The sequence below is a fragment of the Brachycentrus maculatus genome, unplaced genomic scaffold (assembly GCF_059751285.1).
Source record: "Brachycentrus maculatus isolate JH-2025_06_01 unplaced genomic scaffold, ASM5975128v1 h1tg000237l, whole genome shotgun sequence".
In the NCBI taxonomy this organism is placed as follows: domain Eukaryota; kingdom Metazoa; phylum Arthropoda; class Insecta; order Trichoptera; family Brachycentridae; genus Brachycentrus; species Brachycentrus maculatus.
Window position 1 is genome coordinate 598135 of NW_028280988.1, and position 23741 is coordinate 621875.

General features: G+C 30.9%; 1 protein-coding gene across 15 annotated transcripts in view; it reads right to left on the minus strand.

Annotated features, from left to right (window-relative positions):
- Positions 1–23741, minus strand: part of LOC148306574 (uncharacterized) — a 137527-nt gene that overhangs the window by 113374 nt on the left and 412 nt on the right. For all 15 annotated transcript variants that reach the window (XM_088264734.1, XM_088264744.1, XM_088264747.1 and 12 more), the window contains exon 2: positions 17704–17840. In XM_088264734.1, the coding sequence (XP_088120860.1) occupies positions 17704–17823 (120 nt within the window). In that variant the 5' untranslated portion in view covers positions 17824–17840. The remainder of the gene's footprint in view (positions 1–17703; positions 17841–23741) is intronic.

Sequence of the window (23741 nt, forward strand, 5' to 3'; positions counted from 1 at the left end):
CAAGTGGAGAAGTCCAGCTTTTTGAAGCATTTGGACACACTCAAAATGTTGTGAAAATCAAAAATATTAATAAAAAAACGAATATGTAAGTAATTGTCAAATGTCAAAATGAAAAACTAAAGTATTATTTTTTGACATCTCATCAAATATGAAGAATATGGAAGTCTGGGCATTTACAGGGCTGACGACCGTCATAGGCATCATAGGCGTCATAGACTTTCTTCATCTTTGTGACTGTACTGCAATGCAAACAGTGAATCTTCAGTTATTTTACCTCTAGTTATGTTGGCTAACTAAATATAAATCAGAGGTAAAATAAATATGAACGTAAATAAAATAAATATGTATAGTATAAATATGTATAAAGTAAAATAAATATGAACATAAATAAAATAAAATAAAATAAATATGAATATAAATAGATCAGAGGTAAAGTAAATATGAACGGACTGTACATCAACGCATTTTCCGCCAGTATTTCAATTACATCGACTGATTCTTGTCACTATAGTTAACAGGTGAAACCAATCGGCATGGAAAACCATTATGGAATTCCTCAACAAACTACATGCAGAAGGAACGAGCAAAGGGCATAGTTACGGCGAGCGGCGAGCAGTGTGTATGTGTGTATGGTACATGTAGAGTAGGTGTAGAGAGGTGTGGGTGAGTCACGATCGGGTTAAGAATGGCACGATCAGCATCCGAAGAATGGCGAGAGGTGGTTCGGAGTTTACGTACCCCAGGAGGAATGTGGGTCGTGCCAGGGTTGGAAATGATCACTTCTCAACCAAGATGCTCAAAGATGTACAAATTTTTGCTCACAAATCTGAGCTACTGAAGGTGAGTTGGGTAACCTTTTTACTTAGCAGAGACCCTTATTTCAAATGTATGCAAAATCCTTTGAATGGATGCAAATGTATGCAGAATCCCTGAAAACATGATTTATTTTTATACCAAGATTATGATTTTAACAGTTATCTTATTGAGTCTGTCCAAATCTTTGTTCACAAATCGCTTTTTTTTAAAGGATACACTCAAAATGTTGTGAGTATTATGAAATTGGTTTTAAGGGACTTGTAAAAAGCTAAACAAAAGTAGTTTTATTCAAGAATGTAAAATGATTAGACCAATTTTTTTCCCAACCCTGCGCGAGGCAATGAGCATCTAGTGTTCCTTTCACCGAGCCCGTTATTCACAAGAAAAAGGTGGAACTATACGAAGCAGGATGCTGTAACCGTCCGCGTCAGATGAACTGCCCAGATTAACCCGACGAGATGAGAACAGGTACCGCGTAATGACCCCGCGTCAACTACATCTTGCATTTTTAATTCAACCGATTCTATTTATCCTTAACTAGTTGTACCCGGCTATGTTTATGTTTATATATCTTCGATTTAAGTTATTTTTTTAAACGTCGCTACCATAGCACTATTCACACAATTATAACTACATACAATATTAATCACATGCGTTTTTGGTCGACCCAAAGACCAATATGCACCAAAGGTCGAGGTCTGATATGCACTAAGATATTTGTCAATTGATATATCAAATAACATTGCAAAAAATATGTATTTGTACATATATGTATATATATATATATATATATATATATATATATATATATATATATATATATATATATATATATATATATATATATATATATATATATATATATATATATATATATATATTTATATATAAATATATATATATATATATATATATATATATATATATATATATATATATATATATATATATATATATATATATATATATTTATATATATATATATATATATATATATATAAATGTATATATATATATATTAATTTGTATATGAAATAAAATTTTAGCAAAAAACAACTGTTTTATTTATCGCCTAGTCATTCATGTCTTACTAAAAAGTGAATGCCGAAACAATAAAAAAAAACACACACATATACATAAAATATATGTGTGCATGAAATATATACATCAAATTTGACCAAGTGACGAAAAATCCTTACAAAAACTTACGAATCATAACCTCACCCCCTGTATCCCTCCCAGTTAAAATTAACATATTCTTGAGTAAACTAGTGCCAACACCCATGTGTCAAAACCAGGTAGGAAACCCAGTCAGCATTCGTTATGTTAAACGAGGGTTTCAATGATAAATTGTATTCGTAGGTATCTATCTATGCAATATTACTTGTCTCGGGGCTGGAACAGTTAACGAGTTAACTACATAGTGTCGATAGCTTAACAATACTTCAGGTATTATATTTCTAACGATTTGTTACTCTTAAGGCTTTGTTCAAATCAGAAAGCGAACGGCTGCGCTGGCGTCGGATGTGGTTTGCGTGCACGATTTTTTTTAGAATGTTCATGAAAATTTCACTTTTATTTAGAATATGTATTAAAAAATATTTATTTATTATATATATATATATATATATATATATATATATATATATATATATATATATATATATATATATATATATATATATATATATATATATATATATATATATATATATATATATATATATATATATATATATATATATATATATATATATATATATGTATATATGTGTATATATCCATGTATTTTTTTATTTCCTTACCCTCTATACGTCTTTACTTTTCAAAACCATATATTTATTTTGAAGAAAAACTTATTTTTTTAAATACAAAAACGGTTTTTTAAGCAAAAAATTCAATAACCTCAAAAGTTACCTGAGTTTAGAGAAAATTAAGTTGCGACTTATCGAATATTGGGCCTCAAGGCGCAATATACGATAAATCACAACTTATCTTCAAACCCAATTAACATTTGACGTTATTGATTTTTTTTTGTTTTATTATTTTATTTATTATTTTTTTGTTTTATTTATTCATACCGTTTATGAAAAAATCGAAATAATTATAAGGTTTAGAAAAAAATGAGTTATTGAAAGCTAAGGGGTAAAAAATATTTTTTATATACATATATTCTAAAAGATAAATATCCTATACACATTCTTTGAAAAAAATCGGGCATGGAAAGATGCGTCACCTCTTCGGCGGTCGGCCGGCGAATGAGTTCCGTCTTGGCGAATATCCCCTTAATGTGAATGTATTGGTGGTTATGTTATAATAATAGTAGTGACAGTAATGAGGTTATTTAGGAAAGTGCTATCACTTAAGAAAGTCCCTAGGCGCCAACTGAACACCAACTAAATAAGGTGTGCAATGAAATGCAACCCGATCAAACAGATGAGTATCTATAAGAAATGAGTACACACCATATCGAGATATAATATTAACACAAAAAACTTCCGTCTGATCACCGATGATATAGATATATTGCGGTGTCACATCGCTTACTCCTTTCAACAACGTCATTTATCAAAATTCGTCAATTTCAGTTGTGCGTGTTTTCGGAATCCTCACAAAATGTACTATATCCCGGCAAAAGCGGCATATGTATTTTTAACTGAATACTAACCCGCTACAGGGCAGAAAGTGTTGATTTTGCAAATTGAAAGAAAGGGTATTGTTTAATTATTTTTTTTAAATATACTAAATATTTTTCAAATGGAGAAAAAACCTTCAGGTTTTACCTAAAAAGATCGGTTGCATAGTAGAAAGTTCAATAAGTGGCTAAATACTTATTTTTAATACATATTATTATATCTTTAAACTTTAAAAACGAAACTGAAAAATCAAGTTTTTTTATGTATGACATTTTTGAAAGGAGTGAGCGATGTGACACCGCAATATGGAGAAAACAATCATAAACATCTCGAATGATTTACGTTGTTGGTAAACACCGAGTACGTGAACAATCCACAATGATCATAGACTACAATTGACTTAAGATATGCAAAAAGAAAGCATGACTGTAAAATGTGTATTGCGAATAATAATGATACTATTTACTATTTACCTACCGTACTGACAATGCAATCATTTTTTTACGATCACGAATAAGAATAACGATGTGTAAAAGTACGTGGTTTAAGTCCAAACTATCCTGATTAAAATCAAAACCAGGATGGGAACACAATACAATTTAATATAAAATTGATAAGGATTGCAATTTAAGTATTTACTAATATATATATATATATATATATATATATATATATATATATATATATATATATATATATATATATATATATATATATATATATATATATATATATATATATATATATATATATATATATATATATATATATATATATATATATTTATACATATATATAACCTAACCTAACCTAACCCTTATCCGCACCCGATGGTGCATAGGGCACTGCATCATATAAACGCAGCGTTAACTTGATCGTTAACACTTGAAGGAAAGGTGATCAGCCATCCGCTTCAGGTACCAGTCCAGGGTTATATGGAATAAATATTACAGTGAAAAAATCACTTATACAGTATTTATTTGATCTTCCCTGGGAATCGAACCCGGGACCTCCAGAACGGTATGTATATATTTGTATATATATATATATATATATATATATATATATATATATATATATATATATATATATATATATATATGTATAAACGCTAGTGGAACGGAAGGTCCGTTGACGACAGTCAACAGTCAGGCTTCTCCTGAGGAGTTTTACGTGGTTTCCTTTCAGCAATGAGCAAATGCTGAGAAGTTCCTGATTGGCCCACACAGATTAAAATTAAACATTTTATTTATGTTAGAAGAAACAAAAATCCACTTAATAAAAATAACTTTAAAATTTATGATCTATATACCTTGTAAATAAATGCAAGTCCTATCTAAAAAAAATCTATATACGCTCGAAGCCAATTCGATAATTGATTGAAAATAGTTAGAAAATAATATGAAACATGGATATACATACAAAGTAAAAATATATTGCTTTTATAAACATGTGGAAGACGTTAACATTAAATTTTATTATATATTAACAAAATATAATTTCCTAGTGTTTCTTGTTATTTGACTATTTTTTTAATCAGTAAAGAACTTCCAGCAGAGATATCTATACCGAAGAAATCCAGTTTTCGTTAATAATTGATAAGCATTAATATTCTAGACATATAAGAATTGTACCAACAACCGAAATTAAAACATTAAACTATAATTTTCTAAAATGTTCTAAATTTTTCTATAAACAATTCGGAAGTCCCAGAAAATCCTTTATTTTAGTAGCTTCTCTACAGGTAGGATAGTAAGGATTAAGAAGATGTATATAAAAATAACATTCATCACAAGTACCCAGTATTTCTTGAATTAATTTTGCGATTCATTAGAATTGAACCCCTGACGCCTATTTTATTTTAACCGTCTACCCCATTACGCCATGGCGATTATCTAAATTAACGTATCAGTTCAAGTTTTTATTAATTAATAAATCGTAGAATTTCCAGTACAGTTGTATTATTAAATTGTTTAATCAACTCGTGCGTTACTAAATTGTAACCCCAAAGGTCGGCTATATTGTGTTACCAAGAGCTCACTCAAGTAAAATAGGATACCATAGACGCTATGGTAAAAAGCAGTGGTCTCCAAAGTACGGTATGCGTTAAAATTCTAAGCGGTACCCCACATTTCACTTCAAAATGCTTTATACCTTCTCGTGTGCGCAAAATTATAACAGAAATACAAAGTTCAAAAATAGCACTTACTTAAGAAGTATGATCACGATCATTTCCGATCATATTTGACGATTCCATAATTATTTTACTAACTAACTAACCATCATGCCGCTCCCCCGCAGAGGTAGGCAGAAAGAATGGAACGCCTAACCAATCTGTCTTTGCAAACAATCCTAGTCTCTTTCATATTCATGCATATCATCTCATCATACATATCCGCCGATTTTTCCGACTCCTGACTTGACTACATTCAAGTATTTGAAACACTTGATTATGCCAAATTTTCCTGTGTCCTCCTTTGCTTTTACTTCCAACTAAATTCGTCCCATAACCATTTTTACAGTTTTTTTCTTCACTCATGTGTTCCACATGTCCAAACCCTCTCCACACACTTTTCTTAATTTTATCAATAATTCTAATCCTCACATTCTTTCGTTGTGTGACCATTCGAACATCTATTATAAATCGTTTTGCAACACATTCTGAGAGATTATATACAAATATAAAATTATGGGGAACAATTTATAATTATTTTCGTCTTAACGGTTCGTGGTCAAAAAAGTTTGAAGATTACTGGTATAAAGTATAATCTACTCGATTACGGTTTTTGCAGCCAACATTACAGTATAGGTCAGAGGTCGCTATTAAACCGGCACTAGAGTCGACCGGTAATCCTCTTACACCTTACTTGAAAGTAATGGAACAAAAAAGTAAAATTTATGGTACAACTCAAACCACTAGTTGTGGATCATTACTCGTTTACTTTTTCATGAGACATGTCTATGGTATAATTTTAATATATGTTTGACGATTAAAATGGAAGTCAGGGTATTTACAGGGCTTACACTTGCCATAGCCTGGTTTAAGTGATCACTTTATACACATGTAACATTCTTTCACTTTATACACATGAGCTTAATACAGGATTTGCTAACAATGATTTGGACACACTCAAAATATCTATTATTGGTTAATAATTATTAGTAGTCTTAGGTGTTACGAAGTGTTATGTCTCAAATGCCATAACTGTAAATAAACCAGTATTCAACCCCTTTGTTGCCAATGTTTCCTGTAGGATCGATTTAAATTAATACTACTTTACTATTTAATAGATTTATATTATCCACTGACACTTCGTGATGGAATTGCATTTTTAATATGTTATTAGATTAAAACCAATATTTTTAGCTTTTCCACTTTTTTTATTTGACCGGCGACCGGGTTTCGTCGTTACCGACATCCATACCAGTCTGATGATGTCGGTAACGACGAAACCCGGTCGCTGGTCAAATAAAAAAAGTGGAAAAGCTAAAAATATTGGTTTTAATCTAATAATATATTACTTTACTATGTTCTAAACTTAATAGTTTGTACCAATGGAGGTACCTCTAGCGTTTAATTATTATATAAAGCGTAGTCAGTTGAAATTCAACTATCGGAGAAAAATTCATCAAGATAGATGAAAGCTGGGGATATGTGAATTATCTGTTTGTAAGAAAGTAAACTATAGTTATTAGTTTGTAAGTAAACTATAGTTATTATATAAGAAAACAACGTAACTTTTTCCACTAATATTTTATTTACTTGTTTCGTCGTTACCGACATCATCGGGCTGGTCATCTTAATAGTTAAAAATACTCGAAGGAGAGGTGATCAGCCCTGCACTTCAAGTACAAGTCTAGGGTATTAGAAAATAAATATTAGAGTGAAAAATCACAAATATTTAGAATTATTTCAATTATATACATTAAAACCCCCTTGGGTATCAAACACAGGACATCCAGCTCAATAGCTAAATGTACAGACTACTACGAGACGGACAAAATACGCCATTATATAAACATATCGTAGTCGTACAGGAGAAAGTTACCAACTAACTAAACGTAAAATGTTCAAGAGGGCCATTTAAGTCATTTTTGCTTGGTATGAAAATAAACAGCAATGCAGTTAGTGAGTTTTAACAAGTCAATATATTATACTTTCAAGTTTAAAATCGCTTTGGGATTTTTTCAGGACAACATTAAGATAGTAAGATATAAAAAAATGCACTTGGTCACTTTCTCCTGTATGACTACGATATATGTATTAGGAATAAATATACATTTACAGAGGACAAGTCACTATTATGCTATGCAAAGTATCTTATTTACATAATTCCAAATAAACTTTATAAAAAATTTCTAAAACCTTATACAATTTAAATGTATTTCAAATAATATCAGATCGCTTTATTCTATCCTTGCCCTAAGCAAAGCAAGGGTTAATATGCTCTTGAAAAAAATCAGTTGCAAAAAACAAGTGTCGCAATTATGGGTTGTAAAAATTTTGACTTGTAATTTATGCAAACCATGACCGTTTATATCAGTGGTTCTGAACCTTTTTGAAGTCAGGGAGCACTTTTTATCATAAGGAAAATCACGGTAGGTACACTAAAACTACAGATCCAAAAAACAAACAAAGATAACTTTTATCAAAAATTAAACTGTTTTTTTTTTATTACAGACAAGCTAAAAATTACATTAATTAGAAATATTCATAAATACTCCTATGAAATTGTGGCGAAAATTATTTATTGTGACACCTGAGCTTGTCGGCTTTTACGAATTTTAGTGATATTAGGTCTATTGTTTGATATAGCTACTCTCATTTCTTAATCTAAATTGATAAGCCAAAGTTCAAAAATCCTTCTTTTTTTTATTGGAGAACCAACAAAATATTTCACAAAAATGACATAATATTATAAAATATAAAAAAATAACAATTCCAACTATAGGTTTCCACCTAAGTAATCTAAAAATAAAAAAATAATAAAATAAACTCTCATAAAAGTATAACTATTTAGAAATTTTCTGTATCAACTGGTCAAATAGACATCAACAATATTTCTTTTAAACGTATTAAAAGAAACATTATTGATGTCTATTTCATTAAGCATTTCACTGCACATATCGCAGGCTCGATTTAAAAATGAATTTTGGTAGGACTTGGTGTGCATTTCAATGAATCTACCATTGTATACCATCTGTACAAATTGCTTTACATAATTCCCATCATATTTTCAATTGTTCTAAGTATGATGATATAGAATCAAGGATATCTTGACCGCTGTTGTGAAGAGAGCGCACAGAACTTCACAAAGCAAGGGTGCTGCCATCTAGTCATTATATTTACAACTAAAATCGCACAGTAAATGATCCCACATTAAATATTGGCTATCATAATTTCGCGGATCATTTGCAACAAGCTCGCAGAGCACCAGTTAAGAACCACTGGTTTATACGATAGTGCTTTTCAGTGTGCCGCAAGATTTTATCTAACAAGTATACCACCAAAAGTTCTACAATTTTGGCAATAAATAATGTGCAAAAAATGTCGGTCTAAAAATGAAACGCATTCCAACTAGAGTAAATGCGGGTTATAAATTTATGGGTAGTGAAATTGAGATTGTAAACAATATTGGGAAAGAGTGACCACAGGCCGAGTGTTTCAAACTACACCGGAGACATTCCGCTGTCTCTGAATCGGATATTCTTTAGTTTAACACATAAATCTACCGTCACATGATCCGTGATCCAGTCATCCACATTATAACTTGTGGCTTCATTCATTAGACCAGAGATTCTCAAGCTTTTTTTTCTTTGGGCCACATACATATATTTGTAAAGTTACAAAAACATGAAAAATCGTTTCATGTTTATTCTCTAAAAAAAATATGCATGTTTTTTTTCACGTTTATTTTAGCTTCCTCCGTAGTGTAATGGTCAGCACGCTCGGCTACCGTACTGGAGGTCTCGGGTTCGATTCACGGTAGGGGTTCAAATAATATGATTTTTTCACCCTAATATTTATTCAATACTACCCTGGACTAGTACCTGAAGCGAAGGGCTGATCACCTTTCCTTCATGTGTTAACACTGCATTTATTTGATTCAATGCTAACCTTACTACCTACCTCTACTGCCTACCCTAATTAATTTTATGCGGACGCTACTGCTTGTATAGCAATAACATCTGTGGATATTTGTATGCTATTTTGTCATAAAATAAAATCTAGAGGTGGTGACTTATATTTTTTTTACGTAATTTCTATCTTCATAAAATAAAATAAAAATCATGTAAAAAGAACCCACTCCCCATAAAAAGTCGAACATCAATTATTGTACCCCCGGAAAGGTTGAAAAAGGAAAAGGTGGAAAAAAGAGTAGATGAAGACCGAGAAAAACATGGCACGATAAGGTATGCCAAATACTTGAAAGTGGTCAGGTTAAGAGTCGTAACAATCGGCGGGTATGTATGAGGAGATGCATGAACGTGGAAGAAGCGAAGAATGTTTGCAAATACAGAGTGGTGTGGCGTTCTATTCTCTCTGCCTACCCCTGCGGGGAAGCGGCGTGATGGTTAGTTAGTTAGTTAGGAAAGGTTAAAATCATGTTCCTAATTACATATGTTATTAGGTTATATACAGTGTTATTAGGTGTTATAGGGTCGCACATAAAAGCTTACAGGTCCGCAGGCGGCCCGCGGGCCACAGATTGAGTATGGTTGCATTAGACCGAGTCACGTTCTGTGGTATTTACCTGTCTGATCCATGGTACCAAGATCGTCCATTCTATTAACCAGTTTAATTATCTTCTTGTCCTGTATATATTTTATTCTTTATGATCCATCTATCTCCTGCTCTTGGCTTGGCATTTCTGCTAGCTCGTATTGTTCATTTTCAAAACGGAGTTTCTTTTATTTCGCTCACAAAAGATCTATTATGTCTTACGACAAACGTACAGAATGGTTTCTAGAACAGAATCATTGCAGTCAATCGACAATATTCAATTTCGTGATCCGATTTGAGAAATTATAACAATTAATCTTTTTTCGATTTTATATAGATGTATGTTATTGCGTTTATTCAATTAATTGAGTAACGAAGCTATAAATAATATAAGCGATCGAAAATGGACTCATATATTATATATATCGCTCACTCCTTTCAAGAACGTCGTAAATCAAAAATCGTCAATTTTCAGTTGTGCATGTTTTCGGAATGCCCAGAAAATGTACTATATCCCAGCGAAGGAGGCATATTTTTAACATAATATTTACCCGCTACAGGGCACTATTTATATTTTTTATATTTTTTTAAATAAACTAAATATTTAGAAAGAGCTCTTTGCGGTGGTATGGACATGTGGAGCGAATGGATAGCGAGAGAATGACTAAGAAAATATATGTGGCGAATGTGAGAGGGAAAACAGAACGTGGACGACCGAAAAAGACTTCGCACGATCAGATCAATCAGAACCTAAAATCTGGCGGTGTCAAAAGTCTGCGTAATCGGAGGGCATGTATGACTAGATGTATGGATGTGAAGGAGGCTAGGAGTGTATGTCAGGACAGAAGAGTGTGGCGTTCCATCCTCTCTGCCTACCCCTGCGGGGAAACGGCGTGATGGTAGTAGTAGTAGTAGTAGTAACTAAATATTTTTCAAATGGAGAAAAAACCTCCAGGTTTTACCTAAAAAGATCTGTTGCACCGTAAAAAGTTCAAAAGGCTTGATATTTATTTTTTATAGATTGTGTTATATTTTTAAACTTTAAAAACGTTCTCCTGAAAAATGTATATATATATATATATATATATATATATATATATATATATATATATATATATATATATATATATATATGTAATAAAATAACTAGGTACCTACCTATACATTTTATTAAGTACTTACAAAAAGTACCTACATAAAACAGTTCTACCAACAGATGTCGCATGCGTCACTCAGAAGAAAACAAAAGACTTCCGATAATATTATTAACTGTCAGAATCAGATAGATAGATAGATAGATAGATATAAAAATTATTATAAAGATAAATTAAGAATAAACTTTAATTACAAAGCAACACATTGTTTATTTTATTATTATACACCCACTTTACATATTATTTACACTTAATTTTCAAAAGGAAAATATTACCACGTTATAAAACGACAATAAAAGTTAAATGGAAATGGATTATGAAACATTAGATGTATTAAAACAATTACTACAATATGTTCGGAGTGAGAGAGAAAAATTAGAAGATGATCAAAGAAAACGATTAGAAGATAATCAAAGAAGACGTGGAAATCTAAGAACTAGTGATAAAATTAAAGATAAAAGTCCATGTAAGATTTGTGAAAATTTAAATAAGGGAACTCGATATCACTCTGAAGCAACGTGCTGGTTTAAAACAAAGGAGGATGATAAGATTAATAATAAAAATGAAGATTTAAAAATTACACAGAAAGAGTGCTTGAAGAATGAAAATAAAAATAATGTGGAAAAAATTTCTACAAAATATAAAATAAAATATACTCCAGAAAAGAAGAATTTCGAAGCAGATTGTGTGAGCAGGAATCCAGTATTAGAATCGAAGGAAAATGCAAATGAACAATTAAAAGTTGTAAATTTGGTTAAATTAGAAGATATTTTAAAAGATCAGAATAAAAATGAAGACATACAAATAACACAGAAACAGTGCTTGAAAAATAAAAATAAAAATAAAGTAGAAAAAACTTCTACGAAAGATAAAATAAAATATACTCCAGGAAAGAAGAATTTAGAAGTAGATTGTCTAAGCAGGATTCCAGTATTAAAATCGAATGAAAATGCAGATGAACAATTAAAAGTTATAAATTTGGTTAAATTAGAAGATACTTTAAGAGATCAGAATAAAAATGAAGTAATTCAAAAGAAAAAAACAAATGGATTGAAAAAAAACTGTGTCTACTTTAAAAGGGTCAAGAAGAAGAAAAAAAATACAAAAAAAAGAAAGAAAAAAAAGAACGGAAAAAAGAAAAAAAAAGAAAGAAAGAAAAAAAAACAAGAAAGAAAAAAAAGAAAGAAAAAAAGAAGGAAAAAAGAAAGAAAAAAAAAAATTATCATATCACTAAACTTATACCAGTCCATTCACTACAAGAAGATGATCCGGAGGACGAGTGAAAATTTTACTATGAATTTTCATCCCCAAGGAGGGAGATGTAATAAAATAACTAGGTACCTACCTATACATTTTATTAAGTACTTACAAAAAGTACCTACATAAAACAGTTCTACCAACAGATGTCGCATGCGTCACTCAGAAGAAAACAAAAGACTTCCGATAATATTATTAACTGTCAGAATCAGATAGATAGATAGATAGATAGATATAAAAATTATTATAAAGATAAATTAAGAATAAACTTTAATTACAAAGCAACACATTGTTTATTTTATTATTATACACCCACTTTACATATTATTTACACTTAATTTTCAAAAGGAAAATATTACCACGTTATATATATATATATATATATATATATATATATATATATATATATATATATATATATATATATATATACATATATATAAATATTGTATATATATATATATATATATAAATATATATATATATATATATATATATATATATATATATATATATATATATATATATATATATATATATATATATATATATATATATATATATATATATATATATATATATATATATATATATATATATATTTTTTATATATATAATATTCTTAGTCTTCTTTAGCTAGGACTGTGTACTGTTGTTCTCGGAGTCCGCTCCTGGGAGGTGGAAGACCAGCTATCTTTTCATCGTTTATGTGGTCTTCCTGGGAGTATGTTACCTCTTATGCATTCGTCTGCTGCTATCCTCACCACTCGATCCGAACTTGCTCTTCCAACATGATCTCTCCAGAAACGTCTTCTTACTCTTCCCCGTCGCACAACATCTTCGACATCGCAGGTTCTTCTTATTTCAGAGTTTCTTATACTGTCGCGAAGTGTTAGGTTAGAAGACTCTACGACCCATTGCAGGCCTAACACTTCGCGACAGAATAATTCTTCTATAAATTTTATCCCAATGGTGAATAGAGCACTGCATTGTATCATTGTGGTGTTTTTACGCATGAGCATTAATTATGTTTTCGGAGACATGTTTTTTTCTCTACAGACACACATATATTGATGATATAAAACTTCCAGTGTATATAAGTTTTCTTATCGCAAGACGATCAATCCTTCGCTTTGGGTACCAGTTCAAGGTGATATTAAATAAATATTAGAGTCAAAATTTACAGACCGCCCTGGGAATCGAATCCGGAATATAAAGCATGGTGGCCAAAATAAGTAATAGCTACACTGTGTACGTGGACGTGGTCCTTGATTTCGTAGCAATATAACCCATTGGAAAAAGAAAAATAATAATTATTTTGTTCAATGTACATAGCGCAATTTTCGTAAAATACAACCTCAAGGGCGCCAAAGTGTTTTGCTTGTATGTAAATTACAAAGAGATGTATGTAAATTGTAAAGAGATTGTGTAATAAATAATTTGAAATAACTTTTTTTATTGGATAGTATCAATAGAAATCAAGTTTTTGTCAACACCTGTTATCAATTGAAACATGTGTAATTTTTCATAATTCTTAGTAAATTTAACATTAAAAATACTGAGAAATATACAGTAGAAGTTCTAATAACGAGCACCACCCATAACAAATAATTCGCATAGCGAGCAAAAATTTATGTTAAAAAGTTGCGCCCTTAACGAGTGACATTTCGTAAAACGAGTTACAGAGAAAGCGAAGTCCCTTTTCCACGACATTTACTTGTGAGCCGGGACTTCCAAGCCAGTCAAAACAAGAAATGTTTCGCTTAAAGAGTGTTTGGATTAACGAGTAAGATTCTGGAACGAATTATGCTCGCTATGAGAGGTTCCACTGTATTATAATATATGGCATGTATTTCCTAAGGTATATTAAAAGTGTTCACTGTGAACTGTGTAATCGTGCTGTATAAAAAATAGAAACTCAGTCACGTAGAAGGTGCTTGTATATGTACTCGTACGTATATTCTCAGAACCGTTTACACGAGGCAGTGATAATTTATAGTGCACTTTTTATGCTCCATACAAGACTGGCAATTATCTCTTTACAATTTTGCTCTAACCAATTTCTTAAACAACACTCCACAATAGATTGCTCAACAAATTATATGCATAGTCGAGAAAAATACCATATCAATAGTTACGTTACCCGAAAAATAAGGTGAAATCATGATACAATAAAAAATATTTAATATTGTTATAAAAAACATTCGAATTTGATTTTTCAACTAGACATTACTTATAAAATATCTTATACTAATTACGCTGTGTCACTCCAATATAGAGACTAAGCTCTTGTCCTTGGAGAGGGACATTGTTACTCAACGATTATTGATTGTTATTAAGGATATAATAGTCTTATTTTTTGTATCGTTTCATTATGTATTTTTTGTTTTAATTCCACAAGTATTTTTTTTTTGTTGGCTTTTTTTGTAGTTTTTTTTTCAATTTTTTTATATCCACAGGGAAAGTTATTAAAACAATTTGATTCCTTCTTCTTGGTATTGTATTTTGTAATTCTAAAATTATTTTTATACTTGAAAAATTGCTTATTTAATGGTTTCTACATTGGTGACTTGAAATTTCGAAAATAATGTATGTATTGAACAATTTTCATGACAGCTACTAAAATATTGTATACACACACGCATCTTTAAATTGAACATATTAGAAATGTGTGCTATCGCTTTTCTTTCTTATTCTTTTAATAAGATTGAGCCACAGCAGCGCGTGACCGGGTACAATTAGTATTAATTGAAAGTATTTTTACCTAATTTTCCTTCTATTTGAAATACACCGGGATAAAATCTCAAATCACAACCAAATTGTTAAATTTAAGACATTTAAACTAAATATGCTATAAATCCTTGTACATAATAGGCAAGGAGAATTTTCAAGGCTAAGTATCTAATATGTGCTATCGCTATAGAAATGTGTGCTATCGCTTTTCTTTCTTATTCTTTTAATAAGATTGAGCCACAGCAGCGCGTGACCGGGTACAATTAGTATTAATTGAAAGTATTTTTACCTAATTTTCCTTCTATTTGAAATACACCGGGATAAAATCTCAAATCACAACCAAATTGTTAAATTTAAGACATTTAAACTAAATATGCTATAAATCCTTGTACATTATTATGTATTGCCTATTGGCAAGGAGAATTTTCAAGGCTAAGTATCTAATAAATTAAATAAAAATTAATTTTGAAAAAATAACCAAGTTCTTAAAATAATACGAATTGCTACGAAAACTTCATGGTATTCAATGATCATTGAACATTCATATGGTGTTCATACGAGTCATACTTAAACCATAACTCACAAATAAGCAAAACTTAACACTGTCACCTCAAAACCTTGAGCAGTTACGTATATTGAAAAAGTCGAGTGCGCCTCAAAACGGATCGAAGTGACAATAAAAAAACGAATCATATTCGAAAGGAAACGTGATAGAATATTTAATGACTTATTAATAGCGAAGTCATACGCGAGAGAAGTGATATTCCGTGACTAGAAAATCTATCGTACATAGTACTGAACTGAACACATTAGTATAATACATGGGTGGCCAACATTTTCAGTAGCCGGGCCAGATTTTAGAAATGAGATTTCCCACTGGGCTGTAAAACAAAAGTTATTTTATAAGGAACTTTTTGCTTATTTACACCTCGTAATTTATAAGGAACTTTTTGCTTATTTAAACCTCGTAATGCCGTTTAATGTTATACTTTTTCAAGATAGAAACAGAATCATTTGCGTATCAGGCATGTTGGCTTTGTTTTAAATTCCACGAAAAAATAGTTACTCTGTTACTCTTCGCTTTTTTAGTCAAACGTCTTTACTACTTGATGGGCCTTGAAATTGTCAGGATAGTGAAATAATCCAATATATGGGATATGATAGAGAACTACGAACGATGGAATGTTACTTTAATTGTTTTTGTATATACCTAAAGGAAAAAATGTGTCATTTACTCCGCGGGCCGCAGGTTGTCCACCCTTGCATTAGTACTTGCGTTGTATTACAATGTAATGCTACTTTCATTTGAATCGCTAGAAATGTCGAAGAAATATTGGAGCATTGCTTTACTATTTTTATTAATTCACCACTGCCTTTTTTACATTTTATTCTAATTATCGTCCGATCTGAAATCTTCTTCTCTAGTTTTAAACTCATGTGAACTATTGTCAGCAATATTATAACATATGACTGCAACATAACGAAAATAAAATAAAATTTGCTTCCAGCAAACACATCACAGCCTTAAGCGAATTCGGAAGAATCAAGATTAAGTTTGAGGCTAAATACTTATGTACGTGTCGTTTTTCAAGGGGTTTTTGCTCGAAGTTTCTAAAGCTGTTTTTTCCAACTATTGTTGTTTTTCGTTTTTCATTTCTGTACATCTTTAAAGTTGTTTACAAAATATGGACATTATTTCTCATACAAGTCGCTACCTTGATGCGAAATAAACCCATCTTTCTGAAATACAAATTTTCACAGTTTTTACCGACATAAAGATATTTTTTTACGTGCAAACATTTATTTTTATACACTTAAGATTCAAATAATACTTCTACATCCAAATAAGATTCATTCGGTCCACATTTCCTAACACTTAACGTCATTTTACAAAAATTCGCTATAAATATAATAAATTAAATGAAATTATATAAGTAATAAATATTTAAAAATAAAATAAAATTCTCTATAAATATAATATAATAAATAAGGGTAATTTTGCATTTAGGTAACAAAATGAGACTAAACCATTTGATCCAATTTAATTTTTTTTGTTCATTAATTAAACTTCCCCCAATTACATTCTCCTGTCAAGTTCACGACTTTTAGTTGTGTGTATAATTCTCATATAAAAAGCGCTGCTTCTTTTCTGAAAAACGGTAGGTACTAAATTCTTCAAATGACTTTTTGACTATCAGAGATTTGATTGGAGTCCATATAATTATATTATTATAATAATAAATAATAATGAATTGTTATTTACAGGATATTAAAAATTCTCATTTTATTAGTTTCCTTGATAATCATTAATCTGAAATGGAATACATAAGTAATATGTATAAATTATTTGAGGGGTAGTCTATGTGAGTGTTTAAGGACTTACCCCATAGCAGTAGTCCTCGTATCCAGAAACAGGAAGTGAGAATCCCGACAGGCTGGCTGAGTCGTAAGGGCGGACGGCGGCGTACGGCGCCATGGGGTTACGGGACACACATTGCCCCATAAGAAGTTACTCCGGCCCTGAAAGCACATGGAAATTCAATCATTCGATATGTCCACTTTTCAAAAACAACTGTAAATTTGTGTGGATTGGATCAAATTATCTGGTCAAATTATAAGCTTAAATAATAAAAAATAAAATTATATTTTCTGGCGTTTCTCATGTGTGTGATTATAATCCAGGATTCGGACCTCACATACGAATAAAAGAGTTTCTGCTCAGTAAAAAGCTTCTTTTCATCTCACCAATAGATGTATCTAGTGAAGTTCTAGTGATTCAACAACAATTTTTCAAAATTGGTTCATATATAAGTATATAGAACTTCCAAAAATTTGAGTAGTGTGGTTGTCAATAGTGGGTAGAATTGGTATGGGTATTGATATGTTTAAAGTCTCTTGACCAGTTTCTTTTTGTTTAAATATATACAATATTTAGGTTTATGTACGAATGAAATTTCAGCTTCTTATTTATTCAACAAAATTGATTTGAAGTTGAGAAAACGATTCTCTATTGTTCCCGATAAGTACCCATTTGTACAATCGCAAGCAAGTTGGTTGGTTGACTCTAGACATTTGGCAAACTTTCAGATCGTCTGGCAGATTGTAGTACTTGCCATGGCTTCACGATCTGTGAACATGGGAGTTTATATAGCAGCATACCGCATTATCATTACACTACAAACTGCCTTCTCTCTCCAGAGATGCAATATACTCATAACCAAACAAACCGTGTTTTTACAAAGCTATGTATAATCTTTAAAACTACAGTTATTCAAGCACGATCAGGTATGCCAAATACTTGAAAGCGGTCAGGTTAGGAGTAGAAATCTTCAGGGTCCATAGAAAAATGAAGAAGAAAAAGAAAAAGATTTACACGGATGCAACAAATACTTATATCAAATTTATGAGTCACACATTACTGAGCGCCGCACAGCGTTTGAGATTAATAACTCCTCCAATGCATCTCTGTTATCTTTTTTAATTAAAAAAATAACATTTTTTTAAAATACAGTGACCCACCAAGCCACAATAAGTCAACGTGTTCTTATTCGAACTAGAAATTTATGATGAATATAATTTTTTAAAAATTGTATGTACATAAATTGTGCACATTTATTTAAAGAACAATTTTAAACATATTTTTAAAAAAAATGCATAGCCGACAAGACACACAAGCCACCTTGTGTGTCTTGTTGGTAGAGTTCTTTTTACGTAAATTTTTAATTGTTTTTAACCATTTTAACTTACAATTTTAATACCTACACACAACAAAAGAAAGAAAAATTTAAGAATATAAACTATTTTAAAATTTTCATAAATTTAACTATTAATCATTTACCCATTCCTTTATTTTCCTTTGTTCCATATTTTAAGTTGACCTCTAACATCCGTCGGCAACAAATTAAAAATGTTCCGAACGATATATTGCAGTGTTCGACTCCCATATTTATTGTTAATTCTTGGAACAATCTAGAAACAATATTATTTTTTGACATCTCAACAAAGATGAAGAAGAATATGGAAGTCTGGGCTTACAGGGCTTACGACCCTAATTGGCTGGTTTTAGTAATCACTTTACACACGTGTAACATTCACCGATTCTACACATGATTGACAACCACACTACTAAAATTCATGGAAGTTCTTTATATATCAACCAATATCGAAGCATTGTTCTTGAATCACTATAATTTCACTAGAGACATCTATTGGTGAGATGAAAAGAAGCTTTTTATTGAGCAGAAACTCTTTTTTTGTATGTGAGGTCCGAATGCTGGATTAAAATCACATACATGAGAAACGCCAGAAAATATCATTTTTAATATTATTATTTGAGCAGTTAATTTATTTACAACATTTTAAGTGTGTCCAAATACTTGTTCACATATCTGGATAAGTTGTATCTAGAAAGAAAACAAAACGCATATTGTTGCCACAGCAAATTTGTCGGAAAAAAGGCGAAAGTCCGCGTTCATTTACAATTTACAATACAAGCTACAAATTAATGTTTTTACTTGTGTTTGCTGGCAATTACACAAGTATGTAATTCATTCTAGAATATATTAGAATTTAAAAATCACTTCTGATGAAGCCATCACCGTGACAAGCCTATGCCCACGTCTTAATTATTAATCCGTATATTTTTAGAAATATTTGATATTAAAAACCACAATTATTTTAAGAAATCGAGAAAGAGTTTTTAAGTGAAGTTTCTCAGACGGGGAGTCGATAATCGAGAGTGAAATTTCAAGGACGCGTCACGTTTATTAGGCACTTTTCGTTACGTGGGAGAGAAGAAAGGTATAACGTAGAGAGACGGAAGAACTTTTTTACACATTTTTGAAATAACAAGGCTAAATACAAATTTGCTATTTGTCCGCCTCCGTAGTGTAATGGTCAGCACGCTCGGCTACCGTTCTGGACGTCCCGGGTTCGATTCCCAAGGGGGGTAAAATAAATATAAGTGATTTTTTCACTGTCATATTTATTCAATATTACCCTGGACTGGTACCTGAAGCGGAGGGCTGATCACCTTTCCTTCATGTGTAAACGATCAAGATAACACTGCGTTTATATGACGCAGTGCCCTATGCACCATTGGGGTGCGGATAAGGGTTTTATTATTATTATTATTAAATACAAAGAGAAAAAATCAGACAGTCATTTTACAATGTGAAATAGTTATTTGTAATTTGTAATTTTCTATATCCCTTACATAGTACAAAAGGGACTGGCACAAAGAGGTTTTGAATTTTTTTATATTCAAAAGTTTTTTTAAAGGTGTGTTGAGTTGGTTTGGCCATGTGAATCGAATGAGTGAAGAAAGAACAGTAAAAACAAATTAAGAAGGCGAATATGGTCGGTAATAGAAGCAGAGGAAGACCGAGGAAAACTTGGCATGGTCAAAAGTATTTAAAAAAGTGTAAGTGGTCTGGAGTCGGAATAATAATTGCGGGAATGTATGAGGAGATGCATGACTGTGGGAGGCGATGATTATTTGCAAAGACAGACTGGTGTGGCGTTCTATGCACTCTGCCTAACCCTGCGGGGAAGCAGCGTGATAGTTAAAAAAATCCTGAATCGATTTTTTTTAAAGGAACCCCAACCCATACACCATATTATATTTTTATTTTAGTATATTTTTAACGGTATCGCCTGGAACATATGTATCTACCATGTAAATGTGGAGTTCAGTCTAAAATATTTACATATTTTTTTGTTATGAGCTAAAACTAAGTTACATAATTTATATGTATTTATTTAAACTATATATACTCATATACAGAAAATAAATAAGTACATTAGCGGGCTTATTGCTAAAAAGTAATATCTTCCAACCAACCAAAAACAGACTAGTGACATTGGTCATAACGTTTGATACCATATTTAGCTGTTAGCAATCAGAGGGTAGATAGTGCTTGAACATTAAAAAAATCATAAATTACAAAATGATGATAACGAGGAAGGCAAAGGAAAAAGGGAGTTTAGGGAAGGAGGTAGAGGAAAAAACTACGGAAGGGGATTTGATGGACAGTTAGGAATCTAATGATAGATAGTAATGTCTCAGACGTTGCTTTAAAGATATTAGAGCAGGTACATTACCTGAAGTTTCTATGAAAACTCTTTAAAAAAAGTATTTTCCAGAATAAAGCACTACAGTGTTTCCAGCCATAGATATACTCTAATTTAGGGATGTGGAACTTGTTAATTCAGGGTCATTCAACATTAAGATTCTAATAAGGTCAATAAAAATAATTTCGTACTCACAAAATAAGCACCTTAGAAGGTTTCAGTAGCGCACTAAGACTTCACTATAAGTACTTCATAATTCCTTCAACTTAGGGGAAGCAATGTTTTGGTAAACGCGATGACCTCATGACCTGTGACCCGAGTTACTTATTTATTGTGAATTGAAGGAGGGATAATCAAGCTAGGACACAAAATGCCGAACACTCTTCTAGTGGAACGGAAGCGAGTGTTTGTCATAGGCTATGAAACTTAAAAAGTTGAATCCTGAGTAGGGTCATGATAAGCGGTGTTGCATAAGCCATGGCTAGATTTCAGAGTCACTTGGACGTAAGGCAATTTAAAAAAAATACTGGAACAAAAGGTCTGCTGATGACAGTCAACAGTTCGCCTTCTCTTGAGGAGTTCAACGTGGTTTCCTCCCAGCAATAAGCAAATGCTGAGAAGTTTCTGATTGACCCACACTAGATTATCTCTCCTGTTCCCAACACAGATTCAAATTAAAACATATTGAATTAGTTAGAAGAACCAAAAATCCACTAAATGAGCTACAAGCCTTGTACATAATAAGCAAGGTAAATAATAAATGCTATTTTTATCTAAAAAAAAAGCACTAGAAATAATTGAAAAGATTAAGAAAAATTCTCTAAGGTGGTATGGACATGTGGAGCGAATGGATAACGAGAGAATGACTAAAAAAGTGAATTTGGCACATGTGAACAGAACGAGGACAACCGAAAAAGACTCGACACTATAAGATCAAAAGTTTACGCACGTATGATTAGATGTATGGATGTGAAGGAAGCTAGGAGTGTACATATGTACGATATCACTCACTCCTTTCAACAACGTCATGTTAAAAAATCGTCAATTTTCAGTTGTGCATGTTTTCGGAATGCCCAGAAAATGTTCTATATCCCAGCAAAGGTGGTGTATTTTTAACTTAATATTTGTCCGCTACAGGGCAGAAAGTGTTCTTTTTGCATTTTTAAGAAAAGGTATTGTTTAATTATTTTTTAAACATACTGGATATTTTTCAAATGGAGAAAAAACATTCAGGTTTTACCTAAAACGATCTGTTGCACAGTAAAAAATTCAAAAAGTGGCTCGATGTTTATTTTTAAAACATTTTAATATATTTTTAAACTTAAAAAAAACTCTCCTGAAAAATAAAGTTTATTGATATATGACGTTGTTGAAAGGAGTGAGCTATATGTTAGGGAAGAGTGTGGCGTTCCATCCTCTCTGCCTACCCCTTCAGTGTAACGGCGTAATGGCAGTAGTATTGGTAGTATTTACTTTTTAATAAATATGCCAAATGATTCGGAAAAACGAAAAAACAGACATAATATAGGACAGTATTGTTGCAAGTCAAAATCAATGCGTTTTATTTTGTATGTATGACATTTATTTTGTAAGCTAGTTCTTGCCTGTCAAATCAATATTATTTTAAAGGTATTAGAGGCGTAGGTATATATGTAATATAAATATAAAAGTAAAACATTCAAGGTGATGCATTGGGTAGATGCGGTGTTGACTTGATTGCTAATTACATGAAGGCAAGCCGATCAAACCTGGACTACACATTATAGATATAGGAGTGTTTATATATATATATATATATATATATATATATATATATATATATATATATATATATATATATATATATATATATATATATATATATATATATATATATATATATATATATATATATATATATATATATATATATATATATATATATATATATATATATATATATATATATATACATATATATATAAATATATATATATATATATATATATATATATATATATATATATATATATATATATATATGTATATATATATATATGTATATATATATATATATATATATATATATATATATATATATATATATATATATATATATATATATATATATATATATATATATATATATATATATGTATATATATGTGTATGTGTGTATATACCTAATAGAATACAGATGACGCCAATGAAGGAGTTCAAGGTGAAAGAAATCACTACTATAAGGGAAAGGAAATGAAGGAGCAATAGTAGATAGAGAAGGAGAATAGCAGCAATGACTAGATCACTCAGGCTTACATACCCGTACTCATACAACGCAACTTCGGCATCTTAAATTTGTGCTTCAGTAGC